Source organism: Heloderma suspectum, chromosome 4, assembly GCF_057233095.1.
Source record: "Heloderma suspectum isolate Gila_16-S chromosome 4, 16-S_ref, whole genome shotgun sequence".
NCBI classification, from domain to species: Eukaryota; Metazoa; Chordata; class Lepidosauria; order Squamata; family Helodermatidae; genus Heloderma; species Heloderma suspectum.
The window spans coordinates 204,729,101-204,750,661 of NC_139461.1; the positions used below are offsets into that span (position 1 = coordinate 204,729,101).

At 42.8% G+C, this 21,561-nt stretch overlaps 1 protein-coding gene across 1 annotated transcript; it reads left to right on the forward strand.

Annotated features, from left to right (window-relative positions):
• Positions 1-220: 220 nt before the first annotated feature.
• On the forward strand, positions 221-20,868 carry LOC146347988 (uncharacterized). Its single transcript, XM_084851634.1, has 19 exons — positions 221-275; positions 726-795; positions 1,221-1,406; positions 2,802-2,925; positions 4,949-5,120; positions 5,224-5,315; positions 5,709-6,632; positions 8,342-8,395; positions 9,637-9,726; positions 11,246-11,425; positions 11,630-11,769; positions 12,686-12,824; positions 14,741-14,852; positions 15,504-15,690; positions 17,244-17,338; positions 17,735-17,832; positions 18,966-19,107; positions 19,545-19,706; positions 20,583-20,868. The coding sequence occupies exons 1-19, from the start codon at positions 221-223 to the stop codon at positions 20,675-20,677; spliced, it is 3,117 nt and encodes a 1,038-aa protein (XP_084707760.1). The 3' UTR covers positions 20,678-20,868.
• Positions 20,869-21,561: the final 693 nt, after the last annotated feature.

Consider the following 21,561-nt stretch of genomic DNA (forward strand, 5'->3'; position numbering starts at 1 on the left):
CTTGAACCATTTAGAAGTACAGTTTGTGGTGTCAAACATAAAGTGTCCCTTTCAATAGATCTTGCAAGTTCAAAGCATATTATTTTATAATGAATGAGCTTTGGGGGTATGGCTCGGATTCTGATCCTGTTTACATTTGCTTCAATGAGTCTCACCTCAGTGAGATTACTTCTGATTTACTAGGGCATAATGAGAGTACAATCAAGACCTGTCCTTAACTATGTCGATGGATCAAAGCATCGTTAACTACTATGATGCCAACTTGGCTAATACATGTTAGCACCTGAGCTCCTTACGGCTCTGTTTGAGTTATAAATAGAGGAGCATTCTCTTTTCTTTAAAACATTTCACCAGTTGGGGGTGCGCTGCTACCCTAAATTATTAGCAGATATATGGATGGGATCTCTATTTACATTACATCTTATTATATTAAGGCTTTAATCCTGTACACACTTACCTGAGAGTAAGTCCCATTGAATTCCATGGAACTTACTTACCAGTAGACATGAATAGGGTTGCACGTCTACTGGTGTTCTGTCTTGAACTACTACTTAATATTGTTTAATTTGTAGCCATATGTATATATTTTTATGAAGCCAAACATTTTGTTGATTCACGTCAATATTTAGGTCATAGGTTTGCTAGCAAATGGTTAAGAGAGGCTTAGTCCTTTATATATGTTTGTCTACTTTTTGGACATTTTTTATTCTTTTTGTCTCTTGCAGCAAATGCAATGGTATCTCACAACAATCTCAGAGAAGCCATTATACAAGCTCAGCTTGAGAGCAATATTGTGTAAGCAAAATAATACCTTCATAGTAAGGGTGATGGGGGTGGTGGTTTGGGGGTGGGGGTGGGGAAAGTAATTGTCACAGTTGACCACTCAATTAATGAAAAACAAATTCTGAGGGTGACAGCACACTAATTATCAGGGCTCACCCAAAATATTTTGCTGCCTGAGGCAGAACAGCAAATGGTGCTCTCCCCCTGCCCCCGACTGCATGTCAAGTTGCTCCTGAGATAGAAAATCCCACAAGTGCCTCTACTTCGGAGTAACAATACAATAATAGTAAAGAAATTGACTATTTGCTGTCCTTTGATGACACCCAAAATAAGCTGCCTGAGGCAGCTGCCTCCTTCTCCCTGATGTTAGGCCTGGGTCTGCTAGTTATATCTGCTGCACAAATGTCTAATATGGGGCCTTTCCCATCTTATTTCAGTCTCCATGGTGAGGCAACGGTTAGGTTTGGAGTTAACGCCTGTTTCCAGCAGAATGTTGTGGAAAGTAGAGGCAGATTTCAGCTGAACATCTCACCCAGCCTGAATGTCACAATGGATATGAAAAAGAAGAACGTCAAATTCAGCATGGACTTCCCCCAGAAGCCATATGAACTGATAACGGCAAGGTAGGGTGGCTATCTTTCATTTGCGTAACATCTTATTAACCAGCGTCCCATAAAGGCTTCTGTCATAAGTAAGAATACATAAAATTTGATCATAGGATATTTTAGGCAAGGGCCAGAAAGGGAACAGGGGCTCTGGCTCTTTCACTTGCGTCCTGAAACGTTCTGTTTCCTGACAGAATTTTCTAATTGTACCATCTAGTGCCCTGCCAAAATCTGCCCTCCAATTTCCCAAAGGGTTTCACTCCCTACTCCCTACCCCGCCCGCCATAAAAGAGGCTTCCATTTTTCTGCCTTATTCTCAACGTGCTTTAGAATTTCATTAGAATTTCTGTTGGTATTTTGAGCTTACCTTATTGTTGCATGGTGGGAAAGGGTGCTGTGTATTTCTTCTTTCTATTATGTACCTCTTCATCGCTCTGCAGCTGCCCCAGCTGCCCATGCTTCCTGATCTGAAAAAGCCACATGGGAGGAGTTACCTATTGTCCCCTTTTCTGAACTTAAATTGAAGCAAGGGAAGCCAGAGATGCTGCAGTCTGCTGGAGAAATGATTGAACAATGAAAGATAGGACTCCTCTCTCTCTCTCTCTCTCTCTCTCTCTCTCTCTCGCATCTCTCTCTCTCTCTCGCGCGTGTATCTTGGTCACCTCATAACTAAGGTAAATGCAAGAACCCCCCCCCCACACACACACACAAGAATTTTACTGACATTTTCTTCCCCTTTGGAAAAAAAATTCAAAAGCCCTTTATTCTGCATCAAATGAAATAATTTGTTTTGCTTTTTACATTTCCATACCACCCAATAGCCGAACTCTTTGAGCGGTTCACAAAAATTTAAACTACGAAGTACAGAATAAAAAAGTATAAAATATAAAAGCTTAAAACTACAGTATAAAAATACAACCAGAATAAAACCTAGCAGCAAGGCAGAGATTTAAAATATAGTAACAGATTTAAAACAGAAAAGTTAAAAGACTATAACGCTACAATGCTAAAATACTGGGAAAATGCTGGTACCTGAAAGAATGCAATGTAGGCACCAGAGAACTGCTTTAGGAAGCTCACTCCACAGCTGGGGTGCCACAGCAGAAAAGGCCCTCCAATAATGATTGGGAAAAAATGAGGAAGAAATGTTTGACACAGCACTAGTGCCATCTATTCTCCAAGGTTTTGGATTTAGTGATTACCCACTCCTGATACCCCAAACCTTTTTAATGGAAGGTATCAAGAACAGACCCACAGCCTCTATGTATGGGAAGCTTGTTTTCTACTGCTGGGCGATGGCCTCTGTCACCTTGCTGCATTCCTGGCCCTGAATGAGATTTTTTTTTCCTTTGAATTAATTGTGGTGCTTCCTAATCACATAAGTTAAATAGTTTTCATTGCAAATCCACACAGCCACGAGGGACGTGTTGTATCAAGAAGAGGTTGGGACTCTGAGAAAAAGGCTCCAGTTCTTCCAGAAGGATTTGAAATTGATGTCTTGGATGGAGAGTTCACTGCAGGAAAAGGCAACATCAAAGTAAATATCTCTTCTATGGGTGTGCATATTTGTCCTGTGGTAAATGTCATTATTTCCTGGTCTTGCATGTAGTTTGGTCTCTCTTTTATTTATTTCTACTGATAAATCATGGAACTAAGGGTGAAATTAGATCCTTTTTGAAGGTGCTTGGAAATGGTAGAAATCTACTGGTAAATGTGAAATAACGATGTCTCCTTGGTACTTGGTAAAAGTCGACACATTCTGGCAAACGTGTAAATAAGAGTGATGGCAATCCCATACACACTTACTTGGCTGGGAATAAGTCTTACTGAATCTAACGAGGCTTACTTCTAAGTAGACACGTATAGGATCGCACTGTTAAACTAAATAAACTAATGATTGTAAACTGCCCCGAGGGCACTTACCAGTTGGGCGGTATACAAATCTAATACATAAATAAAATTAATGAACTAGACATTGCAGCCCTTTCAAAGATACTTGGTGGTTCTTAAAAATAAATAAGATACTTGGTGATTCTTGAGATAAATCAATACATTGCTAATAGTTTTAGTAGTTGTTAATCTTCTTGGAGGCTGATTATTAGAAAAGTGGGATTTAAATTTTTTTCCAACAAAATTTGAAAAAATAAATAGAATGTCAGAATTTGTCTGAGATTTAGCCTTTCCAAATTACTAGTGAATATTAAGAATTCACTAGTTCTTAACCAACCTAGCAGTTCGAAAGCAAGAAATTGCAAGTAGATAAATAGGTACCGCCTCGGCGGGAAAGGTAACAGCGTTACGTGCACCTTGGTGTTCAGTCATGCCGGCCACATGACCACGGAAGCATCTTCGGACAGCGCTGGCTCTTCGGCTTAGAAACGGGGATGAGCACCACACGCTAGAGTCGGACACGACTGGTTGGGGACACCTTTTTATTAAGAATTACCAGTTAATTTCATTATTTACCAAGTTTCTAAAGATTATCAAATCTACGTATTATCTATATATTCAGTCATAATGGTACACAAACAAGTCGAACCTCTGGAAAAAAGACAGTTTAAAAATGCTAAATTCACCCTTATGTCTACTTTACTTATGTAGGTCAAAGCTTCCCAGTATGTTACACACATTCAAATCTTCTTAAAGCTTGGTAACAGCAGCATTGGCAAATGAGGCAGTTATCAAATGTCTTTTTTCCTTTGTGCAGTACCCACTTCCTCCCATAGCTTCCATCTGACATTGTCCTTTTTTCTCCTCATTCCAACCTTCATCATCCGTATGCTTCTCTCACCCTGTTCATCATGCAAATGGAAATCTTTTAAAAATATGTTGTTGTTGTTGTTGTTAATAATAATAAACCCACCCTTCTACCTCTCAAGGTTGCACTGGAAAGCTTACAATGAAAGAGTAAAAGTGAAATAAACAGTAACATAAAAACCCAAAATACATTAATAGTAAGACATTATACATAAGCAGGCAGGTCATACTTCAGCTAAAAGCTTAGCGCAGGGGTGTTGGACCTCAGCTCTGTGGGGCAAAACAGGCCCACCTGGAGTCTCAGTTCGCCACTGGGGTTCTCCAGAAGGCCATGCCCCTTCCTCATGCTCCATCCCTTTCCCCCTACTGCTGATCATTTGGTGGTTTTTTGGCTTTTCTACAGCTTGCCACCCCCTCTAAAATGTTGAAGTACCTCTCCTAAGGCGCACTTACTGGCAGCAAGAACTTCAAGCTAAAATATGCTGGTGTTTTGGCACTGCCCCTTTTGCCTTTGGCCCTGCTCACCACTGGAGTGCAATCCTCCCTGCCCCCAAAATTGAAATTGAATTTGGCCCTTGGGCTGAAAGAGGTTCAATGCCTTGTGCTTAGAGGGCTTCAAAGCTGGGGTGTTTTCACAGCCCCCATTAAACAACAACCCCAAATGTGCTTAATTTGCCTTGACTGTCACTGGAAGTTGGGATTTTATATATTGTATATCTTTCATTTCTGTTTATTGTTCACACATTGTATATTATCATATTGGGGCCTATTGCCAAATACTGATAAACCTATGTTAAATGCAGCAAACAAATCCGTCCTACAAGCCCAGGCATACAGAGAAATACAGAATGAAGTTACCATGTCTGACACTGGGTCTTGAAACAAGCAAGGGAGCCAAAGATGTTGTGCCCATAACGAATCCACTGACCCACATTCTTTGTGCAGAACACAACGTGACATTTAATATTGAACCAGGTATAACATTCATGTGATCAGAATGTTCAATTTGTATTCTTACAAGCATTTGTGAAATTGTGTTCATTTTCTAATGTATATATGTGAATTATCATCCATAAAGCTTGTCCATTGGAGAAGGTCCTGGTGGAGTTCCAGCTCGGCCGTGAGCCACTGAGGATGAGAAGGGATGTGGCACCCTATGACACAGCAAAGGTATGTGAAGGACACTGACCATAAATCATCACCTTTGTCATCCAAATTAATCTTTCTGTGAAACAATCCACATGGAGGACTGTGTCAGGACTGTACCATTTTTAAAGAGTCAAAGCCATCTAGGTAAGAATCAAGGGGCTCCATCTGCCAGAGGTACAGTTTCTTTTTGAATGAATGGGCACCCTTAGTTTGTCAACTTCCACCTTCTCTGTAGCAACTATAGTAGCTGCACACATAACAGAAAATACAGTCAGCCTCCTTAGCAATTATTTTGTTTCCCTGCTAAGAAAAGAAGACAAACAAATACTATGTAATGAAATGAGCTGTGTGCGTGCGCAATTTTTTTTTTTTTAACAAAGCCATTTCTTTGCTTTATTTTGACTCATGCTGCAGGATGAAAGCCAAACTCAGGAAAACCCTGACGAGCAATCAAATGAGCCCCAAACCAAAACAGCTAGTTCCCTCTCTTCATCCTCCTCCTCTGATTCTACCACTTCTTCCCGCTCTTTTAAAAAGGGGTACAGGGAAAATACAGTTGAGAGCCAGAGCAGCGACACCAGGAGTAGAGAGAGGAGCAGCAGTGAGAGTAGCAGCAGCAGGAGCAGCGACACCAGGAGCAGCAAGAGGGACAGCAGTGAGAGTAGCAGCACTATGAGCAGTGAGCGCAAGAGCGATCACCGCAAACAGAAGCGTGGTCACCACAGTCAGTCTCCCCATAGTGTCAGCAGCAGCAGCAGTAGTGAGAGCAAGAGTGGACATCGCTGTAGAGACAAGCGTCCTTGCCAGGATAAGACTCGCAGCAGCGACTCTAGTGGCAGCGGCAGCAGCAGCAGCAGCAGCGACTCTGGTGACAGCAGCAGCAGCAGCAGCAGTAGTGAGAGCAAGAGTGGACATCGCTGTAGAGACAAGCATCCTTGCCAGGATAAGACTCGCAGCAGCGACTCTAGCAGCAGCAGCAGCAGCAGCGACTCTAACGGCGGCAGCAGCAGCAGCGACTCTAGCGGCAGCAGCAGCAGCAGCAGCAGCGACTCTAGCGGCAGCAGCAGCAGCAGCAGCGACTCTAGCGGCAGCAGCAGCAGCAGCAGCGACTCTAGTGGCAGCAGTGACTCTAGCAGCAGCAGCAGTAGCGACTCCAGAAGCAGCAGCAGCAGTGACTTTAGCAGCAGCAGCAGCAACAGCAAGGATGGACATCGTAATAGAGGCAAACGTCCTAACAAGCAAAAGTGTAAGAAGAATCCTTCTAGCAGCAGCGACTCCAGCAGCAGCAGCGACTCCAGGAGCAGCAGCAGTGCGAGTGTCAAAAGTTCCCACAAAAAGGTAACTGTCATTGCTCTGTGTAGAGCTGATGGGTATGTTATGGGAGGCAGGCAGACAGAAAGGGCTTCACACAGAAAGCTCAGCAATTCAACTCCAGCTGATCCAAGGAAGAAGCAAACTGTTCACCTGGGATGGCGTGTTGGTGGTGGAACGTAAGGATGTATATCTGTGTTCCTTCCAGCTGACACTGTACACGATGTGGGTCAGCTACAATTTCCAGTGATGCATCAACTGAGCTGGTTGGGGAGTCCACCACCCATCTGGCATGCTAAGTCCAGGTGCTTGGAGTTTGAAGGCACCTTCTATAGAATTCACTCCATAATGAGCTATGCTTGGATGTAAGACTTGTTGGCATAGATGTCCTTAGGATGGAGCACACCCACAGATACTACAGCACCATGTAATAAAGCATGGAGCTGCAGAAGGAAATGCTGGTGTGAGTTATGAGGAGTGGAATGCTAGGTTGCAATCCTGGATCCATTGATTCCCTAATGGAAAGTCAACGGAACTGCTCTGGATTAAGAAGTGCTTACCTAAGATGGTGTCTGCTCAGCAGTTCCTGATCTCACTATGTGGTGCGAAACCAGAATGGTAGGGAGCAACGACACACACGCATATTAATAGGTACAAGGTGGCATGGGTTTGTGGGCATGAATTCCACCATTTTCCGCCCATGCTGACTCATGGTCTGCCATCTGGACTACTGGGTCAGCATGGAGATGAGCATCCCTGTGACTCGAAGGTGCTTGGTGTGTTGAATCAGCACACACCACAATCTTTGAAAGATTGAAAGTTTTTGACAGTTCAAAGTGATGGTAGTGTTGCTGTGAACTTTAAATATTAGAATAGCATTAAGTCTATTCTTTCTACTCCATTTCCAAAACTTCCTAAGGATCCTTAAGCAACTATTATTTATTTTAAGGAACTGGTTATGTTTAGCCTTGAGAAGACTGAGGGGGATAGGAGAGCACTTTTCAAGGGTTGTCATACAGAAGAGGACCGCAACCTGTTCTCTAACATCGAGGACTGTAGGACATGAAACAGTGTGCTTAAGTTACAGGAAGGCAGGTTTCAGCTGAACAGCAGGGAAAACTCCCTAATGGCCAGAGCAGTCAGACAATGAAAACAACTGCCTAGGGAGGTGGTGGGTCACTGGAGGTCTTCAGGCAGAGCGTGGTCAGCTATTGGTCAGGGGTGCTTCAAACTAGATTGATGCACTGAGCAGGGGGTTGGACTCGATGGCCTAAATCATGATTCTATAGCTTTCTTCACACGGAGCTTTTATCCTGCAATTGAGATTGCTCCTTCATGGAAGTTTGCGGGCTCTTTACATGACACAGTGATCATCCCAGGAATCTCCTGCACTAAATGCCATTGTTCCATTTCTAAATAGATCGCAGATAATGAGCTTTTGAATTACCCGGTTGTTTTCCTCTGTGAAAAGAGTTAAAGCAGCAAGAAGAGGAGCGAGATCAATGAAAGATAATGGAAGACTTAGCTACGGGGAGAAGGAGGGGGAAAGGGGTGGGGGGAAAGGAAGCACGTGAAAGAGGCTGTTGTCGTGATCCTGCATTTAAAACAGAAGCAGGAAGCCCCGTTTTAAATGCAGGATTTTAGGCTGGTGTAGAGATGCCCTATGATTTCAAAAAACCATTTCATCTCTTGATTGCTCTTCAACTTTCTGCTTTTCTTCCGTTTTTTCTCCCAAGGGAGCTCCAAAAGAAATTTATGAGATGACATTCAGATCAGTGCAAAAACAGCAGGTAAGATTTTCAGCTTAGTTCACTAGGTGGTGGCATAGAAGGCTTAGAAAGGGCAAAAAAAAAAAAAAAAAACCAAAGCCAGAAAACTATCAACAGAATGTTAGCAGCATGAGAGTATTTATAAAATGTCCCTTCTACTGATGTTGCCCTGAAATGTACAAGCGATGAGGGCTTCTGACTCTTGGGGTGTTTCCATTCTAGACACTTTCTCCAGTTATTCACACACTGTCAGTTCTCTCATTTATGTCTCTCAAGCTAGACAGTGTCCATCCCAAATATCTGCATCTCCAATCTTTCCCCATTGCCCTTCCATCTTTTTCCTTTGGAAATGTTGATTTATCATGACTGTTTTTTAAGGCTGCAATAAACTTTCATTGCAAATGCAACACAGTCCTTTCAGGTGTGAGGTGACTGCAGTACTACTGGCTCATCTGGGTGGAGGAGAGGCAGTTGTCTGTGAGGGTGACTTTGTGTAATCCTTCTTCTCCAGTACCAGTGGTACCCATCCGCCCACTGCCACTGTCATCATTAAAATATATAGGGCAGAATAGTCCCAAAACTGCCTTCTTTGTCCTGGTGCCCTGCAGATGGGTTGGACTGCAATGACCATAATTCCCAGCCATGCTGGCTCTACGTTGTTGAGGGCCCTTAGGCAAGATACCTTTAATGGGCTCCATCCCTCTGTGAGTCTGTCCTCTCACTGTCATGGTCACCAATGGCTCTTGCGCCTTCTCTTTCTCATCACTGCTCCCCCTTGCTTGCTTCACAGGCAGTGAGCAAGCAGGCAGTGATTGCTGCTGCTGCTCCTTCTCACCACCGCAACGGTTGTCCAGGCCAGAGTGAGAGGCAGCTAAACAAGCAGGCTGCAATGTGAAGAGGGAGAACAATTCCAGGGAGTCTTGTCCGTAGCCCCCTGCTGGGATGTGGGCCCTCGGCAGGTGCCTGACTATGCCTACCCTTCACGCTGGCCCTGATTCCCAGCCAGCATGGCCAGTGACCATGCTGGCTGGGAATTATGGGAGTTGCCGTCCAACACAGCACCAGGCTGGGGAAGGCTGTCCTAAGCAATTTCACTAGCATGACTTGGAGAGATGGCTATTTACTATAGGAGCTTCAAGGAAAACCACCCAGCTCAAAGTCCTCTATAACTTTGAACTGGGCAGTTTTCCTTGCCTTCCACCACTGTTTAATCTGGAACTTGCTTTAAGTCTTGAGCATGCTTTTTATATTTATTTTTGCAGTCATGGAAACAGCAAACAGATAGCAGCAGCATCTCTTTCTCTGCTTCCAGTTCTGCTTCCAGCAGCCAAGAAGACAGAAAAGGCACACCGGTCAGTATCAAAATATATTCCCTTTAGGAAACAACCACACTAATGGGAATTTACAAAGCTGACTTTGGAAGCACAAACAGGAAAATATAGTGACCAGATTTAATTTGTTCATATTTCATTTCCTTTGTTTGATTTTAGATTTATATTCTGCCTTTTGATCCAGCAGGGACAACTGCTTTTTCCTTTTGAAATGGGTCTTTCTTTCCTGTGGCTGTTGCTGCATCACTGATTGTGGCCTCCGAATCCTTGGATGTTTTCCATCCCTGTTCTAAAAGCTTTAGCAAAAATTTGCCTTAGGTCTCCCTAACGTAACCTTCCCCAACCCAGTGCCCTCCAGATATGTTGGACTACAACTCCCAGCATCCTCCAGCCAGCCAACTGGGGGAGGTGTAGTCCAGCACATCTGGAGGGCACCAGGTTGGGGGAGGTGCCCTAAGACAAGCTGAATTAAGAAAGCCCTGATTCTTTTGCCCACTAATCTGGTCTCCAATGGTAAAGAAATAGGGAGCAGGACATTGTTTGATGAGTGGGGAGGTTCATATGAAGGTCCAGGAGAATCAACAATCCCCCTGCCTATCAATGTGACCAAAGCAATTTCAGTCCCCAAACTGGGTCGGAGACTAGACTGAAATGAATTCAGACTACACGCTGCCTGTTTGGGGCTTGCATGTTTCTTTGGAAAGAATCTCCAGCAAGAGCTGGAACCTGGAGAAGCACCACTGAGAATTCTCACTGGAAGGAATAACAAAATGATAAGATGTATGGAGTGGTACATTCTTGGTTAGAATATTTCTCAGCCTAAAATAAACCCTATCTATGCACACGTTTCTGCTTGGTATCATGATCTGCTGTTATTAAATAGACCAGTCGTTTTGAGAAATGGTGGTGGCGGCGGCGGTGGTGGGTGTCACTTGATGGCCATAAGTCATCCATAAGGAGGCATAGGGCTTCTACACACAGGGTTTTTATCCTGCTATTGAGATTGGTTACTTGTGGAAGTTTGCAGGTCCTTTACGTGACATCGCCAACCTCCAGGGCGTTTCCCATGCTAAATGACCTTTATCCTATTTTCCAAAAGATTGGAGATAATGAGGTACGAAATTACTGCGGGTTGAGTTCCCTCGTGAAAAGAGGAAATTCCGCAATAAGAGGAGCGAGATCACAGAAACATCTATTGGCTGTATAATGAAACATATAGAACACGCAGATAAGGGGGAAAAGCGGGGAGGGGAGGGAAGCACATGTAAAGGGAGCCCGTCGTGATCCCTCATTTAAAACGGAAACAGAAAGCCCTGGTAAAGTTGCAAGATTTTAGGCTGGTGTAGAAATGCTCATAAAGAAGAATGGCCTCTGCATGTCTCAAACACAGGCATGCCTCCACTGGCAAGACCCTTCAGCAAAATGTTTGGGAGCCACTGACACCTCTTCCCACCAATTCAAAACAATACGTTTGTGTTGTTTCTTTTACGAGATCAGCAATCTAAAGAACTTTTTCCTTCTCTTTTTTCTGGCCCCAAAGTTGGAGCCAGTTATGTCCGCTAAGTTCTTTGGCCTCCGTCATGATAAGAAAGAAGTTGGAATCAGTGCTGTGCTGTTCACTAGCTCCTCCCAGGTGAAAATCAATGTGAAAAGCTTTCCACAGCCAAGCAAGATAGTTGCTGTCTTGGAAGCTGCAATGCCCAACCCTCACAAAGTAAAGGTGAGTCTCTCTTTAAAGTATATTGCAGCTTTCCCCCACTGGGTGCCTCAAGTTGGACTGCAACTCCCATAATTCTGAGCCAGTCCAACACATCTGGAGGGTACTGCGTTGGAGAAGGGTGGCATATTGATTCCCATGAAGCATTAAATCTGAGGATGCATGTATTTATTTAAAATCTATTTAACACTCTTCTTTACCACTTAGGCTTTGCTGGCAGCCGGCCCGGGATTAAAGGTGAAGCTTGGAGCAGAAATAGAGACGGGTTTGTTTGATCAGCATCCAGCTGTGCAGGGGAAGATAACATATTCCAACCTCCCAACAGCAGTGGAAGACTATGTAAAAAGGTGAGTAAATGTATATATTCAAATAATTAATTGGTGACATAGCAGCTGGTTTTTTTATCATGCTGATCTTTCTCATGAAAGAAAGTCGCATTTAACGACTTTGGAAAACAGGACGTCTGGTCTTAATACAAATCTTGCCCCAAGCTTGCAATTTGTTTTCAAAGCCTGAGACATATAAAATGGGTTATGAATGTATTTGCTAAAGAAAAGCAGCCTTCTAAAAAGCTGCTAGCCCTTTTCTCCTGACAAAGTTGGCAACTAGCAGTTTAGGCCGGGGGCCAGATCAGGCCTGCAGACTCTTGCCTGCTTGGCCCATCACTCATGTACATCTTTTTAGTCACTAAAAAGGGGATCTTTAGACCCAGCCAGCCTCTGTGTTACAGCTGATCATGAGGCTTCACCAGAAAGAATGCATGGGCTTCTTAACTAAGTACATCCTATGATATCCCTCCCCCTCCAATGACAGGTAGCCATCTTTGAGTACTTTGACAGTGGGTGATTAAAGAGGAAAGGAGCAAAGACTTAGCTCCTCCCCATTTTACTATGCTTTACGCTGGCCTTCCGCCAATCTAATTTGTGATCTGGTGCACAGCAATCTGGAATAAACCCCTTACTTGTCTCCTAGATCAGCCTCTATCCAGAGTATGCCTTCCTTGAAGGCTTTTGTGGCCATGTTTCTTTTTCTATATGAGCAAAAATATTATAATCGTCCATGCCCACCCACCCCCCAACTGTAAAACACTAGCATCATGCCCTGGAGCCTGCATCTGTCATATTGTGGATTAGCTCGGATTGCTTCACCTTGGACCTGAAGGCTGTTTGGAGAATGTTTTATTTAAGGATGTGCAGAATGCCTTCCCTTCCCCCCTTTAAATGACTATAGCCAGTTAAGTCAGATCTTCCTATCTTTTTCAAGGATTACAGTGATGATCCATGGAGCTGCTTACTGGATCGGCTTTTCAGAAAAAGTGGAAACAAACCCCTCGCAACAGATTACAGCGGTTTTGGCTCTGCGTAGTCCAATAAATGCTGCCATGGTCATAAGGATGGAAAAGGTGAATTGTACATGGTATTATTTCCATGGTGAATTGTACATGGTATTATTTCCATGGTGCAGAAGTGAATTAGTTCAAACAGAAATCAGAGACCTGCTTTTCCACCTTTTTATGACCTTCCAGTGGTGTTCCCAGAACAATTGCTAAATGGGCAAGTGCTAAGATGTATGCTGTAATTTACATGGATGTGTAAGCACATTACATAGATGCAAACCAAGCACACACATGAGGCAATGATTTGTTTAAGAATTCAAATGAATTAAAATCAGGGAAATTAGAATCATACAACCAAAAGCCGTTAACACTGAGAAGAGTAAAAGAGGACAGTACAAGCATTTAAAAATCAGGTGTAAAGCTAGGGACAGCATAAAAGGTAGAAAATTTCGTGTGTGTGCATTCAAAAACGGGTGTTGGAAGTGTGGCATTTTAAAGAGCAATGACTTGCAACAGCATAAATGAAAACTAGCCCTTGAAGGGGGAGGCAAATGCCAGCCCAAAATTGGTGAACATGAGTGCTGTTCTAACAAAGTATGTATGTGTGGCTAATTATGGAGAAGGCGTGAGGGAGAAAGAAGTTTCAGCCTGGGATAATTTGAATGAGGAGAAACAGATTAAAAGAACAACAGGGAGCTCCACAGCCAAGGGTTTTGGGATTTGGTGATGGTCTGGAATATGAGGAAAAGCAGAGAGAAAAGAGAGTTAGGGTGCAATCCTATGCACGTTTAGACAGAAAAAAAGTCCTACAAATCCCAGCATTCCCCAGCCAGCCATGGTTTTGCTTTTCTGTATCTGCTGAATTGAGAGCACTGGAAGCTCTATTGAGCTCCTGGAACAAGAAGGGGAAATAGAAAGGAGAGAAGAGGCGGTGGTGTCGCTCTGCTGAGCATCAAGGGTGATGGTCCTTCCTGGATTGAAAGGATCCTCAAATCCAAAAACGAGGGGGTTGACTTTTATCCCTCTTCCTCTTAGTTTTGTTTTAATTACTTATTCCTAAGTTCTCACTTCAAGATGACTCATGGGTTTCCATATGCCAGCCAGAGAGGGAAGAAAAAAGAAAATGTCTTTACTTTCTCCTTCCTGATGTGAGAAGACAGGGAGTGGGGAAGGAGATGGGTCTTTTGCATTAGCATCTCTAGTCCTCATAGATGCAGGTGAGAAGCAGTTAGGAGGATCTGGGTTAATGTCTTAAACAAAGGGGGCTCACTGAGGTGACAAAAGGTAGCTACAATGGGCTTGGCAGACTTTTCCCTGTGTCTTTCTTTTGAGGCAAAAGTTGCCTTTCTCCCTTCCATTTGGCTTAAGCAGGAAGGCTAAAAATCAACATATTTCTTGCTTCTGGTTGTACCCTTGAAGCAAGATCTGAAATTTGCAAGTGATAACAAGGGTGGGTAAAGGAAATCAGGACACAGAAAGGTGTTTGCAAAGAGTCCCAGTTTCACCTGGGACATGCAGGACCTGAATTGTCCTAAAAGAAGCTGCTCTTCTGCCCTTCTCCAAGGCCGGAGCACAGTCTCTTTCCAGACGCAGGCTACAGCAGAATGTAGGGGTGCTTGGCAACGCATGTGAAATGAGAAAGCCTTGAAAGCCAGTGCTGCTGTATGCGCTTACATATGCAGTTGTTCCCACTGTGCATGCTTTGAAGTTGTTCAGCTGTTCCTTTTCAACAAATAATGCAAAATGATTTACTTGACCAATATGATTTGGTTGACCAATTGTACAAATATGAAGGAATAGTCAAAGGTGAAGCGTGGAACTGTTTATGGATAATTATGTTGCTGAAGCTTGTGTGAACAAACTAAGGGCTTGGCATGAGTTAGACGCTTCTGCCTGTCTGAGGCACAAACAGAAAGAGGGTGCTGGAATGAAGGGACATTAGCTCTGCTTAATTTGTAAACAGTTCTCATATTTCTTTCCAGGTCACCCTCTACGCCAAAGACATTGTGCTTCCATATTCATTGCCTCTGGATCCCACTCTCCAGACCCCAGAAATCTGGGATATTCCAACCAGGGTCCTTGCTAGTCTGAATGGTCAGTGCTTTCACTATCTCCATAGCCTTTCATCAAGGTCTGGGGCGCCTGTGGCCCTCCAGATGTTTTTGGGCTCCAACCCCCATTAGCCCCAGTGAGCATAGGCAATGGTTGAGAATGATGGGAGTTGTAGTCCAACAACATCTGGAGGGGCATGGGTTCCCTACCCCTGCTTTAACCCTTTAAGAATATATTGTTTTCACAAATAAGTTTCTTTAAACGTCTCTATGTTTTTTTTCATTATAGTGATGTCAAATTCTTGTGGCTGTAAGCTGCAAGATCCAATTTGATAAATTAAAGTGTTCCTCTAAACTTCTACATTACCACCGTTATTCTATCATTTAAAATCTTACTTCAGAGACACGTGATTTAAAATGCAGTCTGCCGCATAGCCATAAAAAATCCATCACTTAACATGACTTGTCCTGGACAAAGGAATGGAAAATGTTCAAATGATCACCAAACAGATCTTCCTATAAAAAATGCCTACAAAATGTCCAGATTTTTCTCTGAGATTTTTCTCTGAGCTACAAGATCATGAATATTAAATGATCACCTCAAAGTTTCAATATGCTTTTTATTAGTTGCTCACATGGCATTCTGAATTTGCTTCTTTCTTTCTCCCTCTCATTCTTCTTTCTTTGTTATCAGGTGTTTGCAGAGTACAAAATCAAATGATCTTAGGCTTTAATGGAGAACGTATCCCTCAAAAACTGCCTCCAAACTGTTTCGTGGTCTTGTTACAAGACTGTACCTGTAAAAAGAAGTTCATGGTGCGAATGAAATATGACCCTGATCATGGAAAAAACCTGCTGCTCAATATCAGTATTGGCAACAAGTAAGCACACTTAATCCCAGAATCATTTTGCAATAATCCAGTTATACAACATGAGAGGAAAAATTTCAGCCTCTTACATTTTTTTTGTTGTTCAGTCGTTCAGTCATGTCCTACTCTTCGTGACCCCATGGACCATAGCACGCCAGGCCTTCCTGTCCTGCGCTCTCTCCTGGAGTGTGCTCAGGTTCATATTCATTGCATCGGTGATGCTATCTAGCCATCTCATCCTCTGCCGTCCCCGTCTCCTTTTGCCTTCAGTCTTTCCCAGCATTTACCCAAGCCAAAAAAGGGCAAATTCTATTATTTTTTTGTAAAAATATTTTTGCCCTGTTCTTCTTCGAAAAGAAACGAGAATGGCTTGCAGCCACAAGATCAATCGAGATTACAGCATTAGATAATACCAAAATCGAAACAACAATATCGCACATTCTGCCTTGAGTGCCATTTTTTGTTGGAAAAGCAGGATATAAATCAAATAAATAAATAAATAAATATCAATAATGGTCATAAAAACAAAAAGAGAAGCATGGGAGAGCAGGAGAGCCAACTACATAGTCCAAAACAACACAGTTGAAGATTAAAAGGGCCTAAGGGGAACAACCCCAGTGCAATGACAGAAGAAAAGAACAACCACAGGTTTTTCCTCTTTTTTTAAAAAAAGGCCAACTCTTCCCTTGCCATCTAAAACCTGGTGTTGGGGTTGGCTGGGCTTTCCTAGGAAAGCATTGCACATGACTGGCGCTGCAGCTGAAAACAGCCTGTTCCTTATGAAGGCCCACCATACTTCAGCCAGTGATGGAATCTGAAAGAGTCTCAGGTGTTGAGTTGAAAACTCTAAGGCTGCAATTCTGTACCCGCTTATCTGAGACTAAACCCCACTTAATTCAGTGGGACTTACTTCTGAGTAGACATGCATAGGGCTGCACGTTAAGTGGCTAATTGGTGTGGTGTTATCACGTCCGCCATACAGCCAGTCTATTCAAGACATTCATTTCTGTACACCTGCTCCTACCCTTGTTCTCTGTATGTTCTTCCTCCTTAGGGCATTCCACACTGTGTAAATCAGCTTTCCCCAAGCCAACTCCCTCCAGGCCAGTGGCCATCTGGCTGTGGATGGTGAGACTTGTAGTCTGACATGTCTGGGGGCTGCCGGGTTTAGGAAGGTTGGTGTAAAGGAACACTTCTCTAGCTTTCCAAAGAAACTGAACTGGTTTGCCAGAATAAAAGAACAGCAAACCATGATGTGGAGCGACAATCTAAATGAGCAATCAGTAGCTCAGAATAGCAGAATCCAATCTAAGTTTAAATTAATCCAGCAAGAGTAGGAATGGACTTGACTTCTGGACAAAATGACTATGCAAATCAAGAACCATGAAAGTGATGTGCAGTAGCAGAGGAACTCATTTTTGTCCCTTTATGGCAAATAACACTTGGATAAGAGAATACTATGATGCTCACTATTAATTACTTTACTGGAAATAACAAACACATTGACAAAGAATTCATGAATTCTGCTCACAGCAGATTAACTCCCTTGTTTTATTTTCTACAAGTGACATTGTCTTGACGTCTCACAATGGAAATCTCTTGACAAATATTAATGGTACTGAAACAATACTGGACAAAAGTCTCCCACTCACATTTGCAGGTACGTAAAAGAGCATACTTGTATGAGTTAACTCATGGATTGAACAGTTTGTCTCAAGGTTTGAGGATCAGAGTGGCTGACAAAGAAAGAGAGAACATCAACATAATAACATCAGTGTGGAAGAAATGTTGCATTTAAAAATTAGAGTGGATTGATCCTCCAGTTCAGGGCTAGGATGTGTTACCTAAAATGAAAGTTATACAGATCAGCATGTATAAAGACAGAATCATTTATACTCTGAAATATACTAAAATAGATCATGGTGGGTATTGATGAACAGGAATTTTCAGTTAAAGAGGGACAACAGTTATAGTCCAAAGAACATTGTATTTGTTTGGCTCCTGACCCTGGTGATATTATCATTTTGACTTTTATTTAACTTTTTGATTAACATAGATGTGCCCATCAAGATTATAAAAGATGATGATAAAATTCTTGTTTCTGCTCCCAACTTTGGAGTTGACCCGTTGACCTATGATGGACATAATGTCACGGTATTTTCTTTCTATAACTAATGTTTTTAAGGTTGTAAAATGGCTTGTAAACTACAGTGCAAATCTTGCGCTTGCCTGCCAGATTATCAAAGTAAATTATCTTCTTTAGCAAATAATGATGATGATAATGATTACACTGGATTTGAATGGGGAGCCCTGGAAGAGGATGGGATGGTTAGGACTGGAGAGCAGAAGTTCATTTGTAGCAGGGCTTTACCCCTAGGTTTTTTTTTTTATCAGGCTGAGCTCTGGAATATGTATTTTACTAATCCACACCTGGTTTGCATGTCATGACCTATGGTTAACAAAGTGGGAGTGAGCATGCAAGCTAGTTCCTGGCCACCCGCTTCTCCTGCTGAGATAAACAACCAAGGGATGCTCTTTCCCTGGGTTGTTTATTGTGACATCTGAATCTAGAACTGTACATTGTTGGGGGAGAGATGACCCAGATCTGGAACCTCGCTTGCTCCTGCTCGTCTCTTCAATGCTTCTACAAGTGTGAACCAGACTAGACACAGGAGAGACGAAGTGAGAGTCCAGCAGAGTAACAATAGCTCAAGGAATAAAGCCCCAATCTTCCGACCATCATAAGTCTGCAAGTTTCACATTTGGGAAGGCCTGATAACATTTTGGGGCCTGCCAGATGATAACAGAGCTATCAATAAAGGCAAGAGAAAGAGTGAAAGCCCAGTTCAATAGCTGTGTAGACTGAGATAGAGCAAAAGAACATCAGACCAGCCAATGGCGCAGTGTTTTCAGTCTCTCCAGTTTCCAGGCAAACTTGTATGCTCTTAAATGTTAACAACTACTGTGATTATTTTTGTTCCTCTAGCTATTGGATAAGTCATTGAATTATGCAGTTAGGGGACTAACACTGAAATCTGAGAGATCGGGAAAATTCCTATCAGGACTCTTTGTTGTGCTGGGCTGAGGGACACAGCTGCAGTCAACACTGAGCAGCGCCTCTGCTTACAAGTCCATTTTTATGATCCCGTCAATAACACTTGAAACTTGCAATGCACTCACTTTTGCTGTCTGTATGTTCAGTGCTTGCATTGGCAGGATGAGTTCGTGATGCAATGTTGCTTCTTGCAAACTAGGCTCCATTTAATTTTTGTTTTCCTTTTGTGAAGGTTACGGTTAACCCCTCGATCAACTATGCATGTGGTCTCTGTGGGCTGTATGGCGACCTGGCAGAGAAGTACCGAACACCAAGCGGCCGCATAGCTAAAGATAGCATAGGCTTTATTCATACCTGGGTAGTCCCTGGTGGAGGTAGGCAGATTCTGATAGCTTGTTTTGATTATCACCAAGGTAGCCAGGGTCAGCTCCGGGCTTCCGTTGTATCCCCTCCTCCATGAGTGGATCCTTGTGGGATTATCTGGCTACAGTGCTCCAAGAAGTTGCCCAAGCACTGGAGCACCATGCAGCTGGGTTTAGCCACCACATTAATTTCCCGCAATGCTACATCAGTGAGCATTGAAGTTCCAGCAGCTGCCCAAAGATCCCTGGTGCTGACCCTAACCCTAAAGACAGCTGTCATAAATCAGGAAGCCATTCAACCTCTGAAATAAATGTCTTGAATCCACATACCTGCTGAGTAACAAGCATCAAGATGGTACGCCTGTAAATGTAACTTTGGGGGATGAAGCTGTAGGATGTCCAGCTTCTTTTAACGGGCTTTAAAAGATCCAATGCTTACTTTGTTGCAGCTTGCAACCTGCAGCAGTCCATGGTGAATCATCCAAATCCACATATGCCTGGAGAAGAAAATCCACAATGCGTTTCCAATCAGCCAGTGTTGCGCTGTGACAGCCTCTGCTCAGCCACTGCAACCACCCAAGTTTCTACTGGCTTCCACTGTGTAGCAGCTGGTAAGTCCATGTAATATCTATTGCTTTGCGTAGCCCACTAAAATTAGTCTTTACAAAAAAAATGGGGCCTTTTTTTTAGGATTATGTTTTGCTACCCCTTCTGGAGTCCCTTGGTTTTTGAACAACTTGTTTTTAGGCAGAGTAGAGCAGTGATGGGCAGAAGGTAGATCTTTAGATGCTCTGGAATCCCAGAAGCCCCTGCCAACATGGCCAGTGATCAGTAATGCTGGGAATTGAAGCCCCAAACATCTGGAGATCTACTTTCTGCCCACTGCTGAAGTAGAGATGTTATAAACAACATGCTATAAACAACATTTTTATTTGAACTTTAATTGCTTGCATGAATGCAATGAATGTGCACATTTTTTGTTAATAGCCTTGGGGAAACCCGAGCAGCCCCAGGAAGTTGGCAGGGAAGTTTAACTCTTTCGCCAGTTTGCAGGATCACCACCTCTTAAACAAGCCACGGTGGGCCTATTGTTGGGTTATTTGAGGGTTGTTTCCCTCTCCAACAAACCATGCCATCCCAGTTCACACAACATGAAAAGGTGCACCCAGGTGGTTAATTAGGCAAATTGCACCTGGCACGTGCTGTGATTTAAACAAACCACCATGGCTTGTTTAAGCTGTAGTGATCATGGGAACCAAGTGTTTCTCTCCCTACTTCAGTCCTGGCCAAAAAATTATCTCCCCCAAACTGCGATTTGGAGGCATCTCTCTGAATGCAAACACCATCTTCAGAGAGGAGATTCTTGTTGGGACCGTGACAGGAAGAGAATTAGTTTAACTTGGCCTTCAGCTGCAAGTATGAGAAGCACGTTGCCTTGCAAAATATTCATTCTTTTAACATCTCCACTCCTTTTCTTTTGTTTCCAGGGTCGACCTTGCCTACTGAACTGACAAAGCTGGCTGAGAAATCTGAAGATCTGGTCGATAGCATTAATTCTGACATGGAATGCTCATGTCCCTAGGCCAGCCATGAGATTCCTGTTGAGCAGATTAGAAACCTGGAATACCGTTTTCTGTGGGAGCCAGTATGTCAATTCTGGGCAACTACAGAGATGTTAATTGAAGTATTTTAAAAGAAATCTGCCAAATTCCTCTAGAAACAAAGGCAACTGTGAATGAAATTGATGATTTTCCAATAAAGACTTGCATTCAGAAAGAAAAAAGAAGTGGTGGCTTCTTTATTTCATTATATGTACAGAAAGGTGAAGAGATGTGTTTGTTACTACATGAATGTTTGGATACCTGGATGAATCTATGATGAACTTTTGACTGTAAACTGCTTTTTATACTTTTAATAGAAAGGAAGCAAATAAATGGTTTAAATAAATGAAAACAGAATAGACAGTTTCCTACATAAATGGGAAATATGGTACACAGGATTGTACTTTTTTCTTATAAACAATTAGATCCAGAATTACTCATGTTTAGAGTAGATCTATTAAAATCAATGGGACTTACGTTAGTGACTCTGGAACCACTGAGATGGTTACTCTAATCCAGAGGATCCCTAGATCTGTATTGGCCAGGCTGTATTCTGGGGGAGGGAGCAGAATTCGGGTTGTTTTTTTGCTACTCACACTGACCTCTCAATGCGTAGTCAGACGCCACAATAAAGTTATCATCTAGGACAGGGGATGAGGAACCTTTTCTGTATTTGTTTATTTATTTGTTGTTTTGTACCATGCCTTTCTACCAAAAAAAGGCACTCAAGGCAGCTGACAAGCATAATTAAAATTGATTAAAATAATAATTTTTTTATTAAAATACAATAAAAACATAACAATTACAGAATACACACACACACACACCAGCACCCAACCTGACAGATCTACTTCTTTGCCTACCG

Coding starts and splice junctions, on each gene's coding strand:
- LOC146347988 (XM_084851634.1), top strand. CDS start 221: ATGTCGATGGATCAAAGCATCGTTAACTACTATGATGCCAACTTGGCT. Junction 2,926..4,948: donor CAGGAAAAGGCAACATCAAA/GTAAATATCTCT, acceptor TGTTAAATGCAG/CAAACAAATCCGTCCTACAA. Junction 15,691..17,243: donor AATATCAGTATTGGCAACAA/GTAAGCACACTT, acceptor ATTTTCTACAAG/TGACATTGTCTTGACGTCTC.